Raw genomic sequence first — 25,281 nt, forward strand, 5'->3', positions numbered from 1 at the left:
TGGCCATTAAAATTGCTACACCACGAAGATGACGTGCTACAGACGTGAAATTTGACCGACAGAAAGAAGGTGCTGTGATATGCAAATGATTAGCTTTTCAGAGCATTCACACAAGGTTGGCGCCGATGGCGACACTTACAACGTGCTGACATGAGGAAAGTTTCCAACCGATTTCTCATACACAAACAGAAGTTGACCGGTGTTGCCTGGTGAAACGCTATTGTGATGCCTCGTGTAAGAAGGAGAAATGCGTACCATCACGTTTCCAACTTTGATAAAGGTCGGATTGTAGCCTATCGCGATTGCGGTTTATCGTATCGCGACATTGCTGCTCGCGTTGGTCGAGATGCAGTGGCTGTTAGCAGAATATGGAATCGCTGGGTTCAGGAGGGTAATACGGAACGCCGTGCTGGACCCCAACGGCTTCGTATCACTAGCAGTCGAGATGACAGACATCTTATCCGCATGGCTGTAACGGATCGTGCAGCCACGTCTCGATCCCTGAGTCAACAGATGGGGACGTTGCCAGACAACAACCATCTGCACGAACAGTTCGACGACGTTTGCAGCAGCACGGACTATCAGCTCGGAGACCATGGCTGCGGTTACCCTTGACGCTGCGTCACAGACAGGAGCGCCTGTGATGGTGTACTCAACGACGAACCTGGGTGCATGAATGGCAAAACGTCATTTTTTCGGATGAATCCAGGTTCTGTTTACAGCATCATGTTGGTCGTATCCGTGTTTGGCGACATCGCGGTGAACGCACTTTGGAAGCGTGTATTCGTCATCGCCATAGTGGGGTATCGCCCAGCGTGATGGTATGGGGTGCCATTTGTTACACGTCTCGGTCACCTCTTGTTCGCATTGACGGCACTTTGAACAGTGGACGTTACATTTCAGATCTGTCCGACCCGTGGCTCTACCCTTCATTCGATCCCTGAGAGCCGGCCTGATGCCTGATCGGTTCTAGGCACTGCAGTCCGGAACCGCGCGATCGGTACGGTCGCAGGTTCGAATCCTGCCTCGGGCATGGATGTGTGTGATGTCCTTAGGTTAGTTAGGTGTAAGTAGTTCTAAGTTCTAGGGTACTGATGACCTTAGAAGTTAAGTCCCATAGTTCTCTGATCCAGTTGAACAATTTTTTTGATCCCTGCGAAACCCTACATTTCAGCAGGATAATGCACAACCGCATGTTGCAGTTCCTGTACCGGCCTTTCTGGATACAGAAAATGTTCGACTGCTGCCCCGACCAGCACATTCTACAGATCTCTCACCAACTGAAAACGTCTGGTCAATGGTGGCCGAGCAACTGGCTCGTCACACTACGCCAGTCACTACTCTTGATGAACTGTGGTATCGTGTTGAAGCTGCATGGGCAGCTGTACCTGTACACGCCATCCAAGCTCTGTTTGACTCAATGCGCAGGCGTATTAAGGTCGTTTTTACGGCCATAGGTGGTTGTTCTGGGTACTGATTTCTCAGGACCTATGCACCCAAATTGCGTGAAAATGTAATCACATGTCAGTTCTAGTATAATATATTTGTACAATGAATCCCCGTTTATCATCTGCATTTCTTCTTGGTGTAACAATTTAAATGGCCAGTAGTGTATTATTGTATTTGTGTGCGTTACGTATCCTTTGGCTGAAGTGCATGTTGACTGTAGCGCTGACAGCCCACTCCCCACCCCCATGCTTCTGCAGTGGGAAGGGCGCAGGCTGGGAGTTGTGGCTCAGACGCCGCCCAACGTCCCAGATCGAGTAGCGGGTGGCCGCCTGTGGGCGTGGCTGCAGAAGCGGCCGGTGGCGGGTATCCAGGTTATGTCAACAGGCCGGCACCTGCCGCGCCGCTATTGTGGGCCGCTGAGAGACTGGCAGCCGCCGCGCGGCGCGTCTATTCTGGGGCGAGCCTTCCGCATTGCCGGCGGCCTTCCGCTTCCGACAGCTCCCCGGCGGCCGGGCACCGGGCCAGCGCCTCCTCGGACGCACTCACAGCCCTCTCAAAAACCGCTGCGCTCTCATTTCTCTCGCCTCTCAGTCCTAAGCCCCTCCTACAACAGCGACTCTCTCGTCTCTATCGACTTCCCGTGGTGAGCCCGCTGCAGCACCGCTGCCGTTTTATTTCTGTGCTGTCTGCTGCTAGTGGTCAAAACCGTTTGTATCACATTCTAACACAGTCTCGACACTCCTGCTCATTTTCGTTTTACACTGCTAAAGCAGAACTCCAAGCGGATAGAAAGCTGCGCTTCTGAACGCGATATCAGATGAGCGCGAATAGTACCGTTTGTTGATTCGCAACATAATTTTTACAACAGGGACTGTACGTAGTGCCATAAAAATGGGGAATAACTAAAAAAAGGACAGCAATATGTCTTTCTTCAGTTTTCTAAGGATCCTGGAAGATACGAAACAGTAAATTATAGAACAATTACCATTACAACGAAATGGTTCAAATGGCTCTGAGCACTATGAGACTTAACTTCTGAGGTCATCAGTCCCCTAGAACTTAGAACTATGTTAAACCTAACCAACCTAAGGACATTACACACATCCATGCCCGAGGCAGGATTCGAACCCGCGACCGTAGCGGTCACGCGGTTCCAAACTGAAGCGCCTAGAACCGCAAGACCACTCCGGCCGGCACAATGAAACGAATACCCCTAGCTGCATACAGGCGTTGATATACGTCAACAGGGGCAGTTGAAAATGTATGCTCCGACTGGGACTCGAACCCGGGCTAACATGGCTGACGCTCTACCCATCTTTTTTTTTTTATTCATTTCGTTCGATATAGTTCGTTGCGTTTGGTCTGGGCGGACGTCACAAGATATCCGTTCAAGTTGATCGTTGATTCCTTGACGCAGTTTTTTTTATTACAGAGAGCACGAAGCCCTCTGACCAAACTCACTGAGCTACCGTGCAGGCATCCATCTGAGCCACCGAGGACACAGAAGATAGCGCGAGTGCAGGGACTTATCTCTGGCACGCCTCCCGTGAGACCCACATTCACAACTTATTGTCCCGCACTATATTCATAGTGTCCCTCCCCATTATACTCATTATTCGCGGCTTTTTGCCGATTCCCGTACGAGTTCGGGCACTGTTTGTGCATTTGCATAGAAGAATATGGTCAAATGGCCGGTGAGCCTTGACTCTCTCTCTCTCTCTCTCCCTATATATATATATATATATATATATATATATATATATATATATATATATATATATATAATTTACAATTCTTTTGTAAGCTACAGATATTTAATGAATAATATCGTTTTCTTTTAAGAACAAAACATTGGCTAATAAGCAACTGAAGACTTGACCTTTTGCAGAAAGGCGTCGCATATCTAATCAACAACGTGAAGTTTTCTTCACTACGCTTCGCCGGCCGTGGTGGCTGAGCGATTCTAGGCGCTACAGTCTGGAAACGCGCGACCGCTACTGTCGCAGGTTCGAATCCTGCCTCGGGCATGGATGTGTGTGATGTCCTTAGGTCAGTTAGGTTTAAGTAGTTCTAAGTTCTAGGGGACTGATGACCTCAGCAGTTAAGTCCCACAGTGCTCAGAGCCAATTTTTTTCACTACGCTTCCAGTGGAATCAGTGAATGTGGAACTTACTAAACTTCTATCGAATGTAATACCTACATTATTTATCGTACCAAATAAGCCACCACAACGGTAGCTGAAGATGTGATAAAACAATTTCCCAACACACAAGAAGCCAGTTGCACAATTGTTGTTACATCTGAGCCGCAGACGGCAAGAACCTTCAACGCATTCGCTTCCGAAGTAAAATTAATTATATTTACGAAAGTATTCGTGTATTAGAAAGTCGAATGAAGAGTAAGAATATGCGATACATTAGACTCCGTACAAAATTGTTACGTGTCGAGGAAAGTGCATTTCACAATAAGAGCAGACAACAACAGAAGTACATGCTTGTCATACACGAAATATGTGTTTACATTCAGTTGCTTTAAGCGGAGTAAGTTGCAGTTACATCAGAAATTACTTCTCCATGAATAAGTTGTATCTTATGTCACTCAGTCAGTGAGTTTTTACTGTTTCTACATTTATTTCGCATCCATTCATGTCTCTTGATAATTTACTAATGCTTGGAACGCAAAGGTATAATAACTGTATCGTTAATTAAGTAGAAAAATAAATAAAAACAAACATTAATCTTAAGGCCTGGTTTTTCGCCGTATGGGGTGCTAGTGTCTCTCCAACTGTCAAACGGTAACATTTGTCACAGCAGGGAGTGTGGTAAGTGTCGTTTACACGACACCGCCAAAATTAGATGTGTTGTCAGACTGTCGACTATGCAGTTTGGCGCAACGAAGGTAAATATGAGGCTATAAAGGGACCTGTCCTTTTACGAAGAAAATCGATATATAGTAGCAGAATGTAGAAACTAGAATGACAATAGTGTTCATTAATGAGCAAAGCGAAATTCATAATGAATGTTATCGACGAAGGTCGTGTGGTGAATTCTCTGCATTCCTGAGAACTGAAAAGGATAAAAGAATAGAAAAACTATGGTCCGAACATTTAGAAACATCTAAATTTATTTTCTCGAAAAAATATTTACTTACAAACACGTCAAACAATATTTATAACTCAGAAAATAGCACCTTTTTTATCTTCTTTCTAAGGGGCAATTAACATCGAAAATTATTTTCCTCTTTAAATAGTCACTGTTGGAAAAATTTTCATTAAAAATGTTTTGTCCATTTACATTCTCATTCATATATTTTTCCTTTGTCTTTCTTGCTATCAGACAGTTCGTCTCTCTTGTGGAAGAACACTAATAAGAACAAGGTCATCGAGGAACCTTCGTAATCTGCCACGAAAACAAAGCAGAGGTTAAGAAGACACATAATCCATCACTACGACAGGAGTGAACTCTGCGAGAATAGACTGACTTCCTATGTTAGTAGACGAATCCCGGCACGTTCAATTGATCACTGACGTCAGTGATTCGCTCCCGACGTGGTTGACGGATGATTTGCACGCAGGCACAATATGCGCACCCACGGTGGGTTCTCTCTCCTGTAAAACTGGATTTAAGGTTGTATCCTGACCCCTTTTATCTGTACAGCGTCCTGTGATCAAACCTGTGACTATCTCCTAAGTTCATTTTACAAGAGGGACTTTCTCGTCAAAATCCATTACTCGCGGTGCATTGCATGTCTTGTGTAAACCAGGCGCCAATCACGTTGCGAGTGAATCACTGTCGCCAGTGATCAACTGTCTGTGGCGACTATAGTGATCGAAAATCGTAGCCTGCTACAGACTGCGCACGTGCTAAAAGAGGAGACCGTGGCATCATCTTCTAAAACTGAAAGTTAACCAATTTTCGGATTGCTAATTCATGCTCCAGTAATGGGTTTTGAACTTTTTTGCAATCTTCATCTCTGTTTAACTTTTTGTTTTGTTTTCGAGTTACTGTACGCAGATTGCACCAAAACTCGATATTTTTCCTAGAAGTGTTCTCTCAAAAGAGATATCAGACATCTGAAAGCATAAAGGTGTATAGGTTTCATAGCACCTGGACAAAGACAAAAAGACTTCACTGTGCGTAAATAAGAATGCCAACAGATAAAAAACATTTTTCAATTAAAATTGTTTCAGTGGCGAAAGAACGGGAGAAACGGTTTCCAGTGTTATTTTCCACTAACAAATAAAATAATACAGGAAGGAAAAAGTAACAAGGTACTATATAATACTTTCTCAATATTGTTAGATGTGTTTGTGTGTACATGTTTCCTCGATCAAATAAATGTTGATGTTTTGAAATGTCTGGACGACACTTTCCCTATTCCTCCAGATCGAAGCCGTGTGGTGAATTAACCCTTTGCTTTGATCGTCGTTAATTATGTGACTACTAAATTCCGAAATTTTATAGGAGACAGTACCTCCAACTTCACGGCTCTCACAACATACGGAAATTTAGTGTCTACTTTTCAACAACAATTGGCGAGATTCAGTACAGGACTAATACGTTACAAGTGCTGCAGTAGACTAACTTGTGAAGACTAGTCAATAGACAAGAAAGTCGTTTGCGTAAAAAGGACTTTAGACATCTACAGTCCGTAGCAAGGGGCTACACTGAGGCATCCGTACGAGGGTGTTACATTAAAGAAGGAAACAAGAGCTCCCACAGATCTGTAAATACACCTTGCGAATTAAATCCCACGTCTAGTTGCCTGTATATATAGCCCATCTGCCTCTTGTGGGATCCTAGACCAATGAAGACGGAGCTGGAGGGAAACAAGTTTCTCTCAGAGCAGTAGCTCGGCTTGAAGTGAAAATCACTCGTGTGAAACATATGTTACTTTATTCATAGACATTTTGCAAACAACAGATGCAGGAGAAGAGATAGAAACCGTCTCACTAGATTTCCTAAAGGCATTCCACACTGTACCACACTGTGGACTGCTAGTCAAGATAGCATTATGGAATGTCTTTGCAAGGATGTAATTGATTTCATGAATATACAGGAAGGAGAGTGTCCTACGGAAACGATGTTGTAGCGGCCGACAAATATTCTAGAGAAGCGAAAATACGAGTAATATCGGATGTACGCCACGAAAGCCAATTGGGTCACTAACATTACCACTACACATTCAAAATTTATCAGAAAGGTTCTGCAGTACTATTAAAATTGTTTGCTGACGATTTCGTTGTCTGCAGGAGAGTATCGCTGTTGGACGATGGCATGGAGAAGCGAAAAACTTTGACAAAATTTCCACTTGGGGGAACAAATGGTAGCTCTCTTTCAAGGATAAAAGTAAGATAATGTTTGTACGAACAGAATGAACTTAACATATCCGATTACAAGATTAGTGGTGAACGTCTAGAGCAGTGAGGTGTAATACTAAGAACTGATACCAAATTAGACGATCGCGTAAACTCAGCATTAGGGAAGGTGAAAGGAAGACTTTGAGTTCTTGGAAAGATTCTGAGGAAATGCGATGCATCTACAGGGTGTATCAAAAGGTATGCTACGCAAGGAGTAAGTAATAGAGACAATGTACATTACTGTCAGTAAACACCAGTTTAATTCACTCAGTACGACCGCCGACCACTTCGATACATTTTCTGTATCGCCTGACGATATCTTGCCGAACCTTTTGAAAGATTCCCGGCTGTTGTATTCCTGCCACAAGATCTTATGGTCACTCCACGGCTCTCGTACACAAGGATTTTCATGTACCCCCAGAAATTAAAATACAGTGTTTGTCAGGTCCGGTGAGCGACAGGGATAAGGATTCAGGCGATACACAAAATGTATCTAAGTTGGTGGCGGTCATACTGAGCACTTTCTGTAAGTGAATAAAAATGCTGTTTACTGACGGTAATGTGTATTGTCTCCTTTACTCCTGGCCTAGATCGTGCGCTCAAACTGCCCATGTCCTCCTCCATATTTCAGAGCCGCTAGCACTCAAACGAAGCGCTTCCGAACACACGTTTACTACCAAAATTTGCTCACATGGTACTTATCTATCAACCATCACGCCTTGTAACATACCTTTTAATAGATCCTGTACAAAGGTAGTCGCATTCAAGACACCAGTGTGATCAATTCTACAGTACTGTTCCAATTTTCGGTGTCCGTATCAAGTTGTCATGACAACAGGCATCAAACGAATTCAATGTCGCGCTTCTAGTATGGTAGCGGGTCGGTATATCCCTTACGTGAATACGAAAGAAATTCTCTGGGAACTTAAATGGAAAATCTTGGAAGGAAGACTAGATAGTGCTCGCAAAAACCTGATGGGTACATCTAGAGAACTTATATTCGAAAGAGACTGTGCAAACATTGTGTTGTTACTAACTATACCTCACAAAGCGATTATGAGAGCAAAAGAAGAGAGAATAGAGAGCATGCACATCCATAAAGACAGTCATTCTTCCCGCACTCAATATGCTAATATGACAGGACGGGAAATTCGACAATACTGGACAAAGTACCATCTGCGATCCGTTAAACTGTGACTTCAGGGGTACGGGTAGGGTGATTCTGTTGCCCCTACCTATGGGTTTTATGCTACCCACAATGCCTTCAAAGACCATGTGCAAGATTATCATATTCTTTCGCTCACTACACATAAATTATTAGTCCTACAGATAAAGTGAGCAGCAAATCAGTGCAAAATTTAACTACATCAAATATCCTACAAAAAGGTTCTTTTCATTTTTTTCTGTAGGACCAATAGTTTGCATGTGGAGAGCGATAGAATACGAAAATCTCGCACGTGGGTTTTGGAGCCATTTCAGATTACATAAAACCCATCGGTGAGGGCAGCTAAATCACGCTGTATGTAGATGTAAATTTATCTTGGGAACAGGTAACATCTACATACCTAGATCCATGAATCGTATGACGAGAGTGAAACACACAGTTCATGGACAACGCCTCAGACTGTGGGAACAGCGGACAAAGACGAAATCCCTCGACAGTTTCGGACACTGGGAGGCCAGCTCAGAGGCGACGCAGCCACAAAAAAGCCAAGGCCTTCTTGCATCGCGTGGAAGCACAAGGCTGCATTCACAGGCGGTGCGGCGGTTCCAAATTATCGGGGCTCAGTCACCGACTCCTAGCCGCCAGGCACTTGCCCCGCTTCAAAAGCGACCAACAAGGGCTCGCAAGGGGGGACAAAGACATTGTATTCTCTCCTTCCGAGCGCCGTTGACTTTCAACAGACGGCCCAGTCGCTTTCCTTACCCGTAGATAATCCAAGAACGAAGTATACATAAGTACAATTAAATATTTATTTGGTTTTGTGGAGGGTCGATAGCTTGGTCACGAAAAGTATAGTTTTGTGAAATATATAATACAGAGCAAGCAGTGTGACGATTTGTGGGTAAGTGTGGGCCCACTACGTCACCATCACCATAACTGCCTTTGACTTTCACTTATCCAGTAGCAATGGGAGGCAGCGGAAACAAACGCAAATATCACGAATCTAAGAAATTAATTCTGGGATCATGAATCTATTCGTGGACAATATTAAAACTCGAGAAATGTTTGCATGACAAAAAGTACATTTGTCACCGTATATGCATCTTTACATTTCATCAGAAAATTTTAAAACATAAATTATCATCTTATTTTGTTAACTGACAGGGGGACAACGAAAACAAACAAAAGAAAGTATATTATAACGAGGTTCCATTGCAACTACTTTTATTCAGAAGATATTTTTAAGCTAACGACAACATTTACGATTAATAAGAAACACACTTCAATAATGGCAGTCTGTCCCTTTTACCGTTGCATAATTTTATTCTGGATAAATATTCGTATTTCTTTCGTATTCTTGGTCCGAGTAAAGGCGAAAAAGACAGCAGATGGAATCAAGTGGAGTTCAGATACCAGCACAGCGCCAATTATAGAAAGGGGAATGATTTTCTGAATCTATTTTGATGGTGAATAGCTTTAAAACTTGTTCTTAAGTCAGTAGATACGATCCTTATAAGGATTCAGAAAAATAACGAAAACAGAGCTAATAAAAACTAGTGATGAAAGCACAGCCGGAAATAATGGTGAGGAAAAAATGGTTCAAATGGCTCTGAGCACTATGGGACTCAACTTCAGAGGTCATCAGTCCCCTAGAACTTAGAACTACTTAAACCTAACTAACCTAAGGACATCACACACATCCATGCCCGAGGCAGGATTCGAACCTGCGACCGTAGCGGTCTCGCGGTTCCAGACTATAGCGCCTAGAACCGCACGGCCACTCCGGCAGGCGAATGGTGAGAACTGCATTAGTTTTTAAAATATTCGCTACGTCGATTGTGTTTCGATTGGTCTTGCAGCTTGTCTTTCCTCGACCTAATATTGATTGTCCAGTTAGTAGGCGAATCGCAGTCTTCTTTACGTCTCAGACAGTTGGATTTGCTCGTGACGAAATGTGTACTGTATTTCGTTGAGCATTAACTGCAAACCTAATATGTTCAACATCATACGCCTCGTATACTTAAAAATGTATCAATTGTAACAGCAACAGGACAGTTCTTGTCTCACGAGTGAGCCCTGAAAATATTTTGAAAGGGAATAATGTCGTATGCCACGAACACAGGTTTCCTAGACGTGTAACTGAGAGTACGTTTATGTAATTTTATCTGGACGGATTCGTACATCGTGAGTCTTTACGTCAGGACGAACGCATTAGTCTTAGAAGAGTTGAACAAGTGAATGTCACGCCTACGTAGCTGATTAATTACTTGCTCATTTGCGCTGATAGCTCTCTTCAAAAACACTAAGGAAACATCGACACTAGAACACACACTTTTTAAACTACAAGAAACCCGGAATTCAACTCCAAGAACGGTAAACAACCAAACGGCGTAGTATGTCGACGAAATAATACTCCATTTCGTCTTGTTATTTCTTTAGCTCATAAACACAGAATTAAATAATGAAATTCGCGAGATATTGTATAACACGGATCTCAAACAGCATAACACGTTGATCGCTCTCTTCCTTGACAGGGCGTAACCCAAATATTCACCCAATTTAACAGCGACTCTTCTGTGATGAGGCCAACCTGTGCGACATTCCCAGGAGATTTTCTGCACCCGCGTAGCCAAATGTTGATGTCGATACTTGTTTCCGTCTTACGGATGTAACGAAATCTGGAGAGAAAGACACACACACTGAATATACATTGCACGATTCGCAATTGTAGGATGCTCAACGCGTCTTCCCCATGAAGGTTGCATTAGGGTCCATTACGATCACGGCCTTCACACACTGCCGCAGCAGGTTTCGCGAGTCGACGACGTCCAAGCCAGCGGGGTCCGACTGCCCAATTAACGCCGCAACACACGTCCTGCGAATCGGCGCCGTAGCGAGACGGGGAAAACGTGACGAGGAGGAAGAATATGAAATCAGCACAGCAGAGAAGCGGATAAACAGTCTTCTTTTCCCATTGTGCATTCGACTGGGGGACACTTCCTGCTGGTGTAACACGTGTACCAGACTACTGATTGCGCAACGACATTGCAGATGCGACTCACAGGACCCAGAGCAAACCGCAGGATTTCACACTTCACTGATGCTGCTTTGGATCCAGTCCACCAGCTTATAAAAATTAAGCCGTCGCAATAGCCTTGATCGCACTCCAGATTGATTAAAATTTCGAAATGCGTATTGCTTATTGTTACATATTTTCAGCTTTACTTAATAACACAATACAGATATTTTGGGGAATGACACACAAACTTCCAACTAATTAAAGAAGCAGAAACAAAATGTGCAAGTTATATGTTGCAGAAGAGGAAAGAAGAACACAAGAAACGGGACTTATAATGAACAAGAATGAAACGGAATTTTTGTAGTTAGGAAACTGAAACAGACATTTGAAAACTGTAAATGGTTTTAATATTTCGGGGTCACTCCGTCGTCAAATAATCAGGTCGTTCAGGGTATATTATCGTACAATACGTTAAATGGACGCTGTATTGTGGATCATAGTCAATTTCCCCTCCACGTAAACGCTCTGCCGAATTTGATTCATGATTAGGTTGTCAGATTACTACATGCTTTCTAAAATTTTGATTACGCGGGCGAAGTGATTTTATGTGGAGTGAAGGAAAAGAATAAGTGTTGAATTAAGCAGGATGTAATTCACTTCCTTTAACTAACTGAAGAGAATCACATTTTATCTTTAATAGATTGAGACTTTGGAAATAAATTCGTAAGAGTTGATTTATTTGCTGACGAACAATGTCAAACTGCTTAACATAAACTCCAAATATATCTTGCATAGCTCCCTAATTTGTAAATTTCTACACCTCTTTCCTTTTGTAGCAATCGTTGTCGGTAAAACATTGGCTAATTCTCTGCACACGAAGAGGAAAGTCTCTTTACTACTTTGAAAACTGTTCCACAAAATGCTAGAGTACAATAATGCGTCATCAGTAATCAATTCACACTTTTTTCGGCAATACACGTAAGAAAACAGTTTTGAATGTATTAATAGGCGACGATAAGATTTTTAAACACACATTCTTGAACAGTCTCCTTGTGTCCGTCCTTGCGCTATCACTGATACAGATAAGAAAATAGTATTCTCTCGCTGTTAACAAGTAACGGAGGTACTGGCAACCTCACATTCATGTGTTGACGCAATGGGAACATCTGATATACAGATACCATTTGGGTAAAATAACTGACGCGTGCAGGCCCGAAACACGGCTAGGCAAGCAATACGGTTTATGTGTAACGTCCATACACGACAGCGAAATTCGATTTCCGAATCCTATTTTCGTCTTTCGGATGTTATATCGCACGTAAACGCAGTGTGTATCGGTATCCCGAAACAAATGACATTATTGTGAAATTCACAAACACGTCTGCCGTTACATGGAATGTTCTTCGTCTGCATATACTATTCTATATAAATCACGTATTGAGCGAAGGGAAAGATTACTGTCTACATGCCGCTATAAGGGGCATAATATATCTTGCCTTATCCTCGTCATCCATATGCGAGGTGTATGATGGTGTCAGGAAAACAGTCGCACCACTTCTTTCAAAGATCGCCACTTAATTCCACCGTGCATTTTTGCCGCACTTTCGCACGAACGATATTGACATGTGACGATCCTGTCAGCGTGTCTCTGATTTCCTTCGTGCCTGCTATCACGCCCACATGCTAAGAACTCCAAACATTGGGTGTCGTCGCTCTAGTGTCCTGTATGTGACCTCCTCTACAGACCTATACAGATATTATTCTAAGTCTTCTATTCCCCTTCCCTTATACTGATACGTGAATGTCCTGTTTCACGTCCCTAATACTGGTGTTACGTTGGTTCACACTGGGACGACAGCGATACAACAACGACACGCATTTTTATCGTATCGGCTGGCACCACAGGTGGTACTGGTTGCATCACGATTTTTGATTTATCAGATGTGCCTCGAAAGAAATTTTTTACATAAATGAGCTAAAGCTAAAAGCATTTCTTTACTTAGTTTCTTAGTAAAGCTTTTACTTTTTGCGTAAAAAATTAAAAACTATGGTTGTTAGTTTCGCATTTGTTATCCACTCTGTAGCCTTTCCCATTCGAGTCTAAGGAAACTATTCGGTAAAAAAAAAATTCTTTGTCATCTTATAGTCCCATTCACTGCTTCATAATGAACTGGTTTTCTTTTCACTACTGCCCATAGTTACTTTGATACATGGAAAATAAGTAAAACACTGGGCATGTCTTGAAAAGTTCGCAATGAAGATGGTAGTCACTGGCCACTTTACGTTTGTTGTGCTTTAGGTCATATTGCTGTAAAATGTAGCTAACACATTGTTTTTAACGGTGAAAGGAGAGCTGTACCACTTCCCATTCTCGAGAAAATACTCGAGGTATATTGGACGTTGGCAGCGACATGCCATGTGAGATGTTATTGCTGCTTCCTATGGCCTGCTATGTGGCGTGCGGGGCTGCATCGTGTTTTCCGTATGCTGCCTATGCAAGCCAGAGCAGGAATAAAAAAAAAGAAAAACTTACTGAAAAGAAACATCGGGAGTCATCAGCTGTTGACGCTGACTGAATGTTTTGTCTACGCTCCCTGGTTTCAGGAAACTTTATGACGTGCATAAAAGAGGTCTCAAATTTAAATTCCCGTTATTTCTGAGTGATCATCCAGACGAATCCAATGGGACGTGTCGGAATTTTCCATGTCGTCATGGGCCTCCTCCATTTCTTCAAACACATTGTCTACCCCTACGCAGAGCTCACCACCTACTACCACACCAGCGATGCTAATTGATCTCACTTCAAATCCAGCAGCGTTTCTTCTGAAAACTCCTGGAGCTGAATCATCCACTATTTTGTCAAAAAATGGTTGAAATGGCTCTGAGCACTATAGGAGCTTAACATCTGAGGTCATCAGTCCCGTACAACTTAGAACTACTTAAACCTAACTAACGTAAGGACATCACACCCATCCATGCCCGAGGCAGGATTCGAACCTGCGACCGTAGCGGTCGCGCGGTTCCAGACTGTAGCGGCTAGAACCGCTTGGCCGGCTTCTAAATTAGGAACCTCGCTGGTATACAGTCTGGACCGGAAGACTTGCTTTCGTTATGCGTTTTAAGTTGCTCCGCTGCTCCCAGGATATCTGTTTCTGCATTACTCGTGTTGGCAGCTGCTCTTGATTCAAATTCTGGAATATTTACTTGGTCTTCTTTGGTGAAGGAATTTCGGAAGGCCGTGTTCAGTAAATCTGCTTTGGTGGCACTGCTTCGGTGCGCAAATGGTTTCCGATAAATGCGAGCGACGAATTGAGCTAATTCGATGTAATACTGCTGCACGCACGGCCACTTTGCCCCGTTTTGGAGGGCCTGAGTGTTTTTTGGTAACAGGCTGCGTGTCCCATACCCCAGTGAGGGCGAGACGCCGCGCCTGTGCCTGTGTGTTCCTCCGGAGCTGCCCTCGTCTCGGGCGTGGCAAGGCCGGCGTCAGCCCGCGCGCCGCAGCCGCAGCCGCCGCCTGCTGCTCGCTGCCCAGCTACGCCCAAGGCCGTGTCAGCCACCTCGCCTCTGCTGCCTTTGTCCCTGCCACACTTGCTCCCTCATCCGGCGCGCCGCCAGGATCAGCCACCCGGCAGGTGCCACCCGCTCGCTTCTCCCCCCCCCCCCCCCTTTTTTTCTGCTCGCGTTGCCAGCACGTAACACGGACCGTCCATCCGAACGTTGAGCGTGCCGAGTTTCTGACGTCATAGCGTGGAATACCACGTTCGGGAGTCTTTCCGAACGTGCAGAGCAATATCTGGCATGTCAGAGAGCGTGCGTCTGAGCGTTGACCAATGAGATGGCACAACGCCACCTACGTCATACGCACGCCGTCTCCCGTCAGTACAGAGTTGTGAGGAGCCATATTGGCATTCATTTCAAGCTTATATGTATATATACCGTTTCTGAGCAGCATCAAATTGAGAATCACTGGCAAGCCCGTCGATAAAGTCGTCGGCACACGGACCGTGCTGTCGAACGTTAACGTTGAGCGTGCCAAGTTCAACGTGCTGCTGAACGCTCAGGAACGATGCGATTTGTGCATACGGTACGTGGGCCCCAACGTGGTATACGCGATCGCAACGCACTCCAGCGACAGTTGAGGGATGTTTCTAGTACGTAAATCACTGTTACTCAACGGGTGCGCGTAATTCCCACGTTAGCTCTATAAAAACGCACATTTCTTCCATCGTCCACGAAAAGGAATGTACCATGTCCAATCAGTAAGGACACAGGCTTATAAAATTTCCGTTACAGACAGTGCGTTACAAATTTGGAATACTTCTCCGCGTAAGATAAACGTTATTTCATGATTCCCACATTTTAGTAAACCTCCAAGGTCAGTCTTACTTGATCACTGTTCCTACCCAGTAGCAGAATCTTTGCAACATGTGAATATCGAAGCGTAAAAGAAGATGGAGTAAAATATCTTTAAACAAGTAGCGCAAGCTGTCCTTTAGGTTAAGCCAATTGAACAAAGTCACCCCCAAAAAAAGGTGAACTTGTATTTACATAACATCAAATATTATAGTCGACACTTGTATTAAACTAATAATAAAGTATCGGAACCTAATAAAACGTGAATGTTAAGAAAAAAAAATTGGTTGTGTCAGGACGCGAACCACTGCCCCAACAAAAAAACTCTTTACAGAACACTGACGCTCTTCATTACGCTAAACCAACATCTCCCATATTGGTACAAATCATAGTACCTTAGCGCATGCTAAAACATTAATCGTCGATATGTTACTAACTGAAATTTAATTATAACAAATTGTACCAAGAACAATGCGTTTTGGGTGGATCTTCAGTGTGTCGCTGCCTTCAAATAGCCTACTCTCATTATACGCAAGTTACAATAATTCTTTTGCCGCGAATATGATGTTTCTCATTATTTTATTGGAACGAATCACACAGTTAACAACGGGTTTTGGAGTGATTCTCAATTTGCTGGTGCTCGAAACGGCATATATACATATAGGCTTGAAATGAATGCCAATATGGCGTCTCACAACTCTGTACTGAAGGGAGACGGCGTGCTTGTGACGTAGGTAGCGTTGGGCCATCTCATTGGTCAAGGCTCAGGCGCACGCTCAGAATATCTGACATGCCAGATATTCCTCTGCACGTTCGGAAAGACTCCCGAACGTGCTATTCCATGCTGTGACGTCAGAAACTCGGCACGCTCAACGCTCGACATTCGGATGCACGGTCCGTGTGCCGACAGCTTAACTGTGTGATTCGTTCCAATAAAATAATGAGAAACATCGTATTCGTGGCAAAAGAATTATTGTAACTTGCGTATTATGAGAGTAGGCTATTTGAAGGCAGCGACACACTGAAGATCCACCCACAACGCATTCTTCTTCGTACAATTTGTTATAATTAAATTTCAATTAGTAACACATCTACGATAAGTTTTTTGGCAAGGGGTAACATACTATGATTACTTCTAATAGGTGTGTTGTTGGTTTAGTGTAGCCGGCGCGGTACCTCAGCGTGCTCAGTCAGAGGGTTAGCTACCCTCTGTAATAAAAAAACTGTGTGAACGGATCAACAAAGAACTTGAACGGACGTATTTCAGCATCGGATGTCCGCCACGAACAAATTCAACGAACTATCTAGAACAAAATGAGAAATGGTTCAAATGGTTCTGAGCACTATGGGACTTAACTGCTGAGGTCATCAGTCCCCTAGAACTCAGAACTACTTAAATCTAATTAACCTAAGGATATCACACACATCCATGACCGAGGCAGGATTCGAACCTGCGACCGTAGCAGTCGCGCGGTTCCAGACTGTAGCGCCTAGAACCGCTCGGCCACACCGGCCGGCACAAAATGAGATCTAAAAAAAAAAAAAAAAAAAAGTGTAATGAGTGGCGTCACTGTTTTGATTGATTTGTTGGTTGGGGCGATGGTTCGCGTCTTGACACTTCTAAGTTTTATTTCATAACATTCAAATTTTTATAAGAAAAAAATGGTTCGAATGGCTCTGAGCACTATGGGGCTCAACATCTGAGGTCATTAGTCCCGTAGAACTTAGAACTTCTTAAACCTAACTAACCCAAGGACATGACACACATCCATGCCCGAGGCAGGATTCGAAACCCAACTCGCTTTATTTGTTCATGAGACCCAGAAAATATTAGATACAGGCTCCCAGGTAGATGCCATTTTCCTTGACTTCCGGAAGGCGTTCGATACAGTTCCGCACTGTCGCCTGATAAACAAAGTAAGAGCCTACGGAATATCAGACCAGCTGTGTGGCTGGATTGAAGAGTTTTTAGCAAACAGAACACAGCATGTTGTTCTCAATGGAGAGACATCTACAGACGTTAAAGTAACCTCTGGCGTGCCACAGGGGAGTGTTATGGGACCATTGCTTTTCACAATATATATAAATGACCTAGTAGATAGTGTCGGAAGTTCCATGCGGCTTTTCGCGGATGATGCTGTAGTATACAGAGAAGTTGCAGCATTAGAAAATTGTAGCGAAATGCAGGAAGATCTGCAGCGGATAGGCACTTGGTGCAGGGAGTGGCAACTGACCCTTAACATAGACAAATGTAATGTATTGCGAATACATAGAAAGAAGGATCCTTTATTGTATGATTATATGATAGCGGAACAAACACTGGTAGCAGTTACTTCTGTAAAATATCTGGGAGTATGCGTGCGGAACGATTTGAAGTGGAATGATCATATAAAATTAATTGTTGGTAAGGCGGGTACCAGGTTGAGATTCATTGGGAGAGTCCTTAGAAAATGTAGTCCATCAACAAAGGAGGTGGCTTACAAAACACTCGTTCGACCTATACTTGAGTATTGCTCATCAGTGTGGGATCCGTACCAGATCGGGTTGACGGAGGAGATAGAGAAGATCCAAAGAAGAGCGGCGCGTTTCGTCACAGGGTTATTTGGTAACCGTGATAGCGTTACGGAGATGTTTAACAAACTCAAGTGGCAGACTCTGCAAGAGAGGCGCTCTGCATCGCGGTGTAGCTTGCTCGCCAGGTTTCGAGAGGGTGCGTTTCTGGATGAGGTATCGAATATATTGCTTCCCCCTACTTATACCTCCCGAGGAGATCACGAATGTAAAATTAGAGAGATTAGAGCACGCACAGAGGCTTTCAGACAGTCGTTCTTCCCGCGAACCATACGCGACTGGAACAGGAAAGGGAGATAATGACAGTGGCACGTAAAGTGCCCTCCGCCACACACCGTTGGGTGGCTTGCGGAGTATAAATGTAGATGTAGATGTAGATGTAGGGGAATTTGGTAAGGGCGGCGCGATAGCAAAAAGTTGCTCCGGCGGATGAGTTGAAGGATTCGGCGTGCTGACTGCGAGGGGCAGCGGAAGCCTATTGAGCCGTGGCGAGACTGGTGCCAGGGCTATCTTTGGTTAGGCACTATCGATTCCCTCTGGCAGAATTTTGTCTTTGGAGCCTGCGCCGGCTCAGGATATAGCGGGCAGTACGGAGTGGAAAGGGACAACAACGCTGGGCACGGCACGCGAGACGTTGGAGAGACGACAGCGAGCACGGTGTGCCTGACAAGGGAACGTCCCCATCGCACTCCCCTCAGATTTAGTTATAAGTTGGCACAGTGGATAGGCCTTGAAAAACTGAACACAGATCAATCGAGAAAACAGGAAGAAGTTGCGTGGAACTACGAAAAAATAAGCAAAATATACAAACTGAGTAGTCCATGCGCAAGATAGGCAACAACAAGGATAACCAGAGCTCAGGGGCGCCGTGGTCCCGTGGTTAGCGTGAGCAGCTGCGGAATGAGAGGTCCTTGGTTCAAGTCTACCCTCGAGTGAAAAGTATACTTTCTTTATTTTCGCAGAGTTATGATCTGTCTGTTCGTTCATTGACGTCTCTGTTCACTGTAGTAAGTTTAGTGTCTGCGTTTTGCGACCGCACAGCAAAACCGTGCAATTAGTAGACGAAAGGACGTGCCTCTCCAATGGGAACCGAAAACATTTGATCGCAAGGTCATAGGTCAACCGATTCCTAAACAGGAAAACACGTCTGATATATTCTATACGACACTGGTGACAGCATGTGCGTCACATGGCAGGAATATTTTGTCGACCCACCTAACTTGTACATTTGGCGAATGGGTAAAAAGATTCTTATACCTTGCCCGATTTATGTTTTCTTGTGGATGTGATAATCACTCCCAAAAAAGTGATGAAAACATAAGAGTTTGTCACATAAACTGCAATAAATAAATGCAACAGTTTCACAGTCGCGCAATTTTCCCTGTGCTCTATTAAAACATATGTTCTCTTTCGATGTTTGTTTAGGTGTAGCGTCCCCATACTACGGCGCAGTTACCTCAGATCGGACGGTCGGACGGACAGATAATAATTGGCTGAAAATAAAAAATTAAATATTTAACATGTGGGAAGGGTTGAACCAAGGACCTCTCGGTCCGCAGTTTCTCACGCTAACCACGGGACCACGTCACGCCTGAGCTCATACCTTCCTTGATGTGGCTTATCTTGCACATGGACTACTCAGTTTGTATATTTTGCTCATTTTTTCATACCACACAACTTCCTCCTGTTTTCTCGATTGATCTGTGTTCAGTTTTTCAAGGCCTATCCACTGTGCCAACTTATAACTAAATCTGAGGGGGGTGCGATGGGGAGGTTCCCTTGTGAGTACGGGCGGCAGTTAGCGCGTGATCGTACTGGGGTCAGTAGCAGCGGGCCAACGTTGTGGCTTCTTGGCAACCTCGTGAAGCTACGCATGTGCTCGCTTCCGTGAAGGAACACGCTGTTACTATCGGACTAAGCAACGTCTGGTGTCTTCGCCACATCGATCCAGCAGCTGACATCAAGTTAAGTAATTCAAGTCCTACCGACGATTAGTGAAATATAATGATGATTGCTCTCGAGGCAGCAAAGCGTTGCAAGGACTGTGATGTGATATTTCATGCCTCTTATTAAGTGTGTGCTTCGCTCCTTAATAGGATTGTTCTTACTTCAGCTGGCAAGTGTCTATAACATTGATACGTGTGCGCAGTGTTACCGAACGATCTATATTCCGTGTCTAAAGATTGCCGTGTGGTACCTTACAGTCCCACATAAGGTGCTCCGTGTGATGCTTGGGTTTTAATGAGCCAGTTCCGATTACATCATTCGTGTACGTGGTTCTGCTTAAAGCAATGAAATCAGTTTTAATATTGTCAATTTTATCGAAGTAGTTTTCTGTATAAGTTTGAGTATTAAGGGGAAGAAAGGGTTGTTTGGTTCCCTGTTGTCATTTCTGATTTATGTTTCAGAGATCGGAAGCAGTGGGCCACCGAAGTGCGCAGCCTCCCCTTTTAAATTACTAGCGGTCGTACGGGCGGTGGATTTCGCCTGAGCTCGCGTGTGCTGTTTGGTTCCGATTTCGGTGTTCTGAACGGGGTAGAAGTACAGACGGAGTCCACATCTTAATTCGAAGATGAGTACTCAGTCGCCTCTACTGTTCGTGGCCAAGTCGCGGCCTCACAATCTCGGGCCTCACTTATTGTACAAGCTGCAGTTTTCTAAAACTTGTGGTGGCTCTGCAAGGTTGCCCAGGTTAAATAAATATTTGTCTTAAGAATTTTGAGGGATTTCTAGAAGAATCTGTCTTAATTGAAACCGTTTTCTAAAACTGCGGTGCAATTCAGACTTATTGGGGTATGTCAATTTTGATGGGGAAATAACTGGGTTATTATTGATGAAACTGTCTACAACCTTGTAAAGTTGTTTGGTAATATATCGCCCGGGAGAGGCGGTTTTCAATCTATGTGGAAATAATAATTGATTTCCTGGTTATCTGATGTAAAGTTCATTTTAAATGATTTATTAAATGATTTACTTGGCCCGAGTGGCGGTTTTTTAAATGTTTGCAAAAAGATTAATTCGCTTGTGGTTTCATATAACAAGCAGTTTGTAAAATTGGCCTGAGTGGCGGGTTTTTAAATGTTTTCAAAGAGATTAATTCATTTGTGGTTTTATATAACAAGCAGTTTGTAAAGGTTGCCTGAATGGCGTTTCTTAAAGAAACTGTTATCTGATTTATGATTGTAGTTCTCTTAATGATTTATCTATGATGCATTGATGCATATGTTGAAATGAAATGGTCACCGTGTGGGTCAAGTCCTTCCACTCCCTTTATAGTAAATTGCAGTTCAAAATAGAAATAACGTCCCACCTATGTCACCAGGAAATGGCGTTATCGCACTGGAGAGTACAAATTTTGACAAGAAACGAGATCAAAATGACACTAACAGTAAGAGTTGAAGAGACGAATCTACCTCTGAGCGCAAGTGGAGGAGTTGCTGGAGCAAAAAGCCCGACAAGAAATGATAAAGAAACAACGAGGTCGGGAAGGGCAGCTGCCCATTAATACCCCATCACCATCCCCCACCCAGAAACAATCTCCATAGACAAGTCTTGCATCCTAATCCCTCACACAGAGGTATCAATTCAGTTTGGAGACAGCCAGAACATGTAGTAGATATTAACAAATAGCAAGGGTAAGAAAGCCATTTGTCGTGAAATATCAAAATTATTTTGTCATTCACTGTAAAACTACAAGGGTAAGAAAGCCATTTGTCGTGAAATATCAAAATTATTTTGTCATTCACTGTAAAACTAACGTAAGTTAATTTCGCTCCCCAATTCTACCTCATCCGTCACTATTGGACAAATAATGCCGTTTCCGAGATTTCCCGCGCGTAATCGACTGCCGGTGCATTCAGATTCATTTTTGAGTCGGTGCTTACTGCGAAGCTGTCGAAATGGACGGGTTACGCCGGAGCATGAGGGCGACCCGCCTGGATCGACTGAGGATGAACATGTAAGAATGGAGATGGTTGCTGTGCAACCAGTCACAGATAGGATTGATGCTCGAGTGCTGACATGGTATGGACGCGTCCGGCGGATGGAAGAGCAACAATGGCCGTAGCGTTTGCTAATCGGTCTTCGCCTGGGAGAAGGATCCGAAGGAAGGAAACTGTTGTATCATTTTCGTCAAGAAGTTGCTTAGAAAATTGTTTGTCAAGAGCCGCATTCCAAAACATGAGTGCAGTTATAACTTCGGGTGTTCAGCAGAGATGCATACAGTAAGAACAGTGGAGGTGATAACAAATGCTTATTACATAAATTTAGTACGCCTCAGGCAGTAGTTATTTGAAAAACAGCCATAAGCTGCTGATAAAGTAAATCTTTACTAGATATCGATTTCGACCAACTGTTCGTCTTCGAGTACCATGAAATTATCTGCAACTCTCTGTATGACGATGTTCTTATTGTGGAATTTTACTGTGGACTCTGCAAGCCGAACGGCGGCTTTTATTTCATTTTATCATTTTATGTTTTTTTATCGTACCGAAACATGGATGATCGAAGCCGGTACTAAATAGAGAGTTATTTTATCGTCAGCTCTTGGTACTTATGAAATACAACCTTCTTTCAGGAATATACTCTTCTCTTCGGACACAGTGTGAGCAGGGTAGGGTTTACAAACAGCACCCCCCCCCTCCATTTCCCCTGTACCCCTACTCCTTTGTAGGAAAGGAGGAAAACTATACCGAGGTGAAGAACCGAAAAAGCTTCTGGTACCTGGTGACGATGGTCTGGTCGTGCAGAAAGTGTCATCACTTCTGTGTCTGCGCTGTTCATTTTTGCAACACAACCTACGACCAGCTTAGAGACAAAAGTGATGACACTTTCCGCAGGACCTGACCATCATTTTGCAGGACAATGCTCAAGCTCGTACAGTGCAAGCTGTTGCTGATTTGTCTGACTGATGGGGCGGCTAAGTGCTATACCACCTACTGCACTCCCCTGACTTAAGCCATCGCAAGTTCAACTCGATTTCTAAACTGAAGGAAACACTTCACGCCATTCAGAACTGTTACAAATTCGTCGGGTAATAGACCGCGCCGCTCGAACTGTCAACTCAACTGGCACTGCTAAGAGTATCCTACGGCTTCCACATCGCTGGCAACGGGTTAGACATAATGCTGGTGACAGCTCTGAAGATCAGTAAATCGTTGAAACAGGTATCTATTTTGTACTAGCTGTAAATAAATAGTTGCCACTATGGAGAAGAAATAAAAACATTAAGGTTCGCCGATGACATTGTAATTCTGCCAGAGGCAGTAAAGGACTTGGAAGAGCAGTTGAACGGAATGGACAGTGTCTTGAAAGGAGGGTATAAGATGAACATCAACAAAAGCAAAACGAGGATATTGGAATGTAGTCGAATTAAGTCGGGTGATGCTGAGGGAATTAGATTAGGAAATGAAACACTTAAAGTACTGAAGGAGTTTTGCTATTTGGGGAGCAAAATAACTGATGATGGCCGAAGTAGAGAGGATATAAAATGTAGACTGGCAATGGCAAGGAAAGCGTTTCAGAAGAAGAGAAATTTGTTAACATCGAGTATAGATTTAAGTCTCAGGAAATCGTTTCTGAAAGTATTTGTATAGAGTGTAGCCATGTATGGAAGTGAAACGTGGACGATAAATAGTTTAGACAAGAAGAGAATAGAAGCTTTCGAAATGTGGTGCTACAGAAGAATGCTGAAGATTAGATGAGTAGATCACATAACTAATGAAGAGGTATTGAATAGAATAGGGGAGAAGAGGAGTTTGTGACACAACTTGACAAGAAGAAGGGACCGGTTGGTAGGACATGTTCTGAGGCATCACCGAGCGAGGTGGCGCAGTGGTTAGCACACTGGACTCGCATTCGGGAGGACGACGGTTCAATCCCGTCTCCGGCCATCCTGATTTAGGTTTTCCGTGATTTCCCTAAATCGTTTCAGGCAAATGCCGGGATGGTTCCTTTGAAAGGGCACGGCCGATTTCCTTCCCAATCCTTCCCTAACCCGAGCTTGCGCTCCGTCTCTAATGACCTCGTTGTCGACGGGACGTTAAACACTAACCACCACTGAGGCATCAAGGGATCACAAATTTAGCATTGGAGGGCAGCGTGGAGGGTAAAAGTCGTAGAGGGAGACCAAGAGATGAATACACTAAGCAGATTCAGAAGGATGTAGGCTGCAGTAGGTACTGGGAGATGAAGAAGCTTGCACAGGATAGAGTAGCGTGGAGAGTTGCATCAAACCAGTCTCAGGACTGAAGACCACAACAACAACAACATTTAAGTTCCAACCCTCGTGTAAACGCTGTCCGCTACATCTCGACTCTATTAAAGCTCCGTCGTGCATTGCGAGATAGAAACCCTGGGAAGATCACCCTGGAATAGGACAGAGCGCGTCCTCACACTGCTGCTCTCACTCTGGAGAAGACCAGAACATTTGGGAGGAAAATTCTTGCATATTCTTCCTGCAATCCCGATTTGGCATCCTCCGACTATCATCTTTTTTGTGCTATTACAGAAGAAATGCGAGGCCAACGCTTCCTGATGATGCAGGATGTTCGTGGAGCAGTGCGCCAGAGTCTTCGGGAAGCCGCAACGGAGTTATATCGTAACAGTATTTTCAAACTCTCAGAACGACAGGAAATAAGTGTGCAAAAAATGGAGACTCCGTTGAAAAGTGACAAAGTGTATAGATAAAGATGATGTGTTTGGTTCGTCTAGAAAATAAAGACTAAAAATTTTCAGAATTGTTGCAGATTTCTTCCAGTATGGTCCTCGTAGCTAACACCCACATTTCGTTTCCTTGTTTGTGTTAATGTGTGTGTTTGTGTGTGTGACCAAGTCTCCAGAACATACAAAGACGCCATCTTTCTTTTAGAACCCCTAGGGCCGCGCCTACCTGACCTATGCGTAAGTCCGGCAGTGAACGTGCGTGATAGAGTATACAAACAGAATAATTTTCCTGCTCTATGACGAGGGAACTTAGCAGCGGTCGCAGAACAGCGCCGGTACGTACCTCAGCCTTGGGGTGTGGCGGCTGGATGAGGGGCCTCCCGTGGCCGCCGCCGCCCCCGCCACCCCCACCGCCGCCACCGACATGGGGCGCGGGCACCGCTTTGCCGCCGGAGCCGCCTCCGCCTCCGCCCCCGCCGTACTTGCCCAACACGTCCTTGTGGTGGAGCGCCCCAGGACTCTGCAACACACAACGGCGGCCGCTGTCAGTCGAGGCAACCTGGCGCAGCTGACGCGCTAGCTCGCTACCCACCACGTAGCCGCCGCCTGTCTGCAAGGACGGCCGCAGCTCTTTGTTTACACGGCAGCAATAGGCGCTGCTCTCACACTGAAAATGCCACTTCGCGAATCTCTGGCAGG

At 44.2% G+C, this 25,281-nt stretch overlaps 1 protein-coding gene across 3 annotated transcripts in view; it reads right to left on the reverse strand.

Annotated features, from left to right (window-relative positions):
• The window catches only part of LOC126188868 (dual specificity tyrosine-phosphorylation-regulated kinase 4), a 642,300-nt gene that overhangs the window by 137,162 nt on the left and 479,857 nt on the right, over positions 1-25,281 (reverse strand). For all 3 annotated transcript variants that reach the window (XM_049930523.1, XM_049930522.1, XM_049930521.1), the window contains one exon: positions 24,926-25,102. In XM_049930523.1, the coding sequence (XP_049786480.1) occupies positions 24,926-25,102 (177 nt within the window). The remainder of the gene's footprint in view (positions 1-24,925; positions 25,103-25,281) is intronic.

This window comes from Schistocerca cancellata, chromosome 5 (genome assembly GCF_023864275.1).
Source record: "Schistocerca cancellata isolate TAMUIC-IGC-003103 chromosome 5, iqSchCanc2.1, whole genome shotgun sequence".
Classification (NCBI taxonomy): Eukaryota; Metazoa; Arthropoda; class Insecta; order Orthoptera; family Acrididae; genus Schistocerca; species Schistocerca cancellata.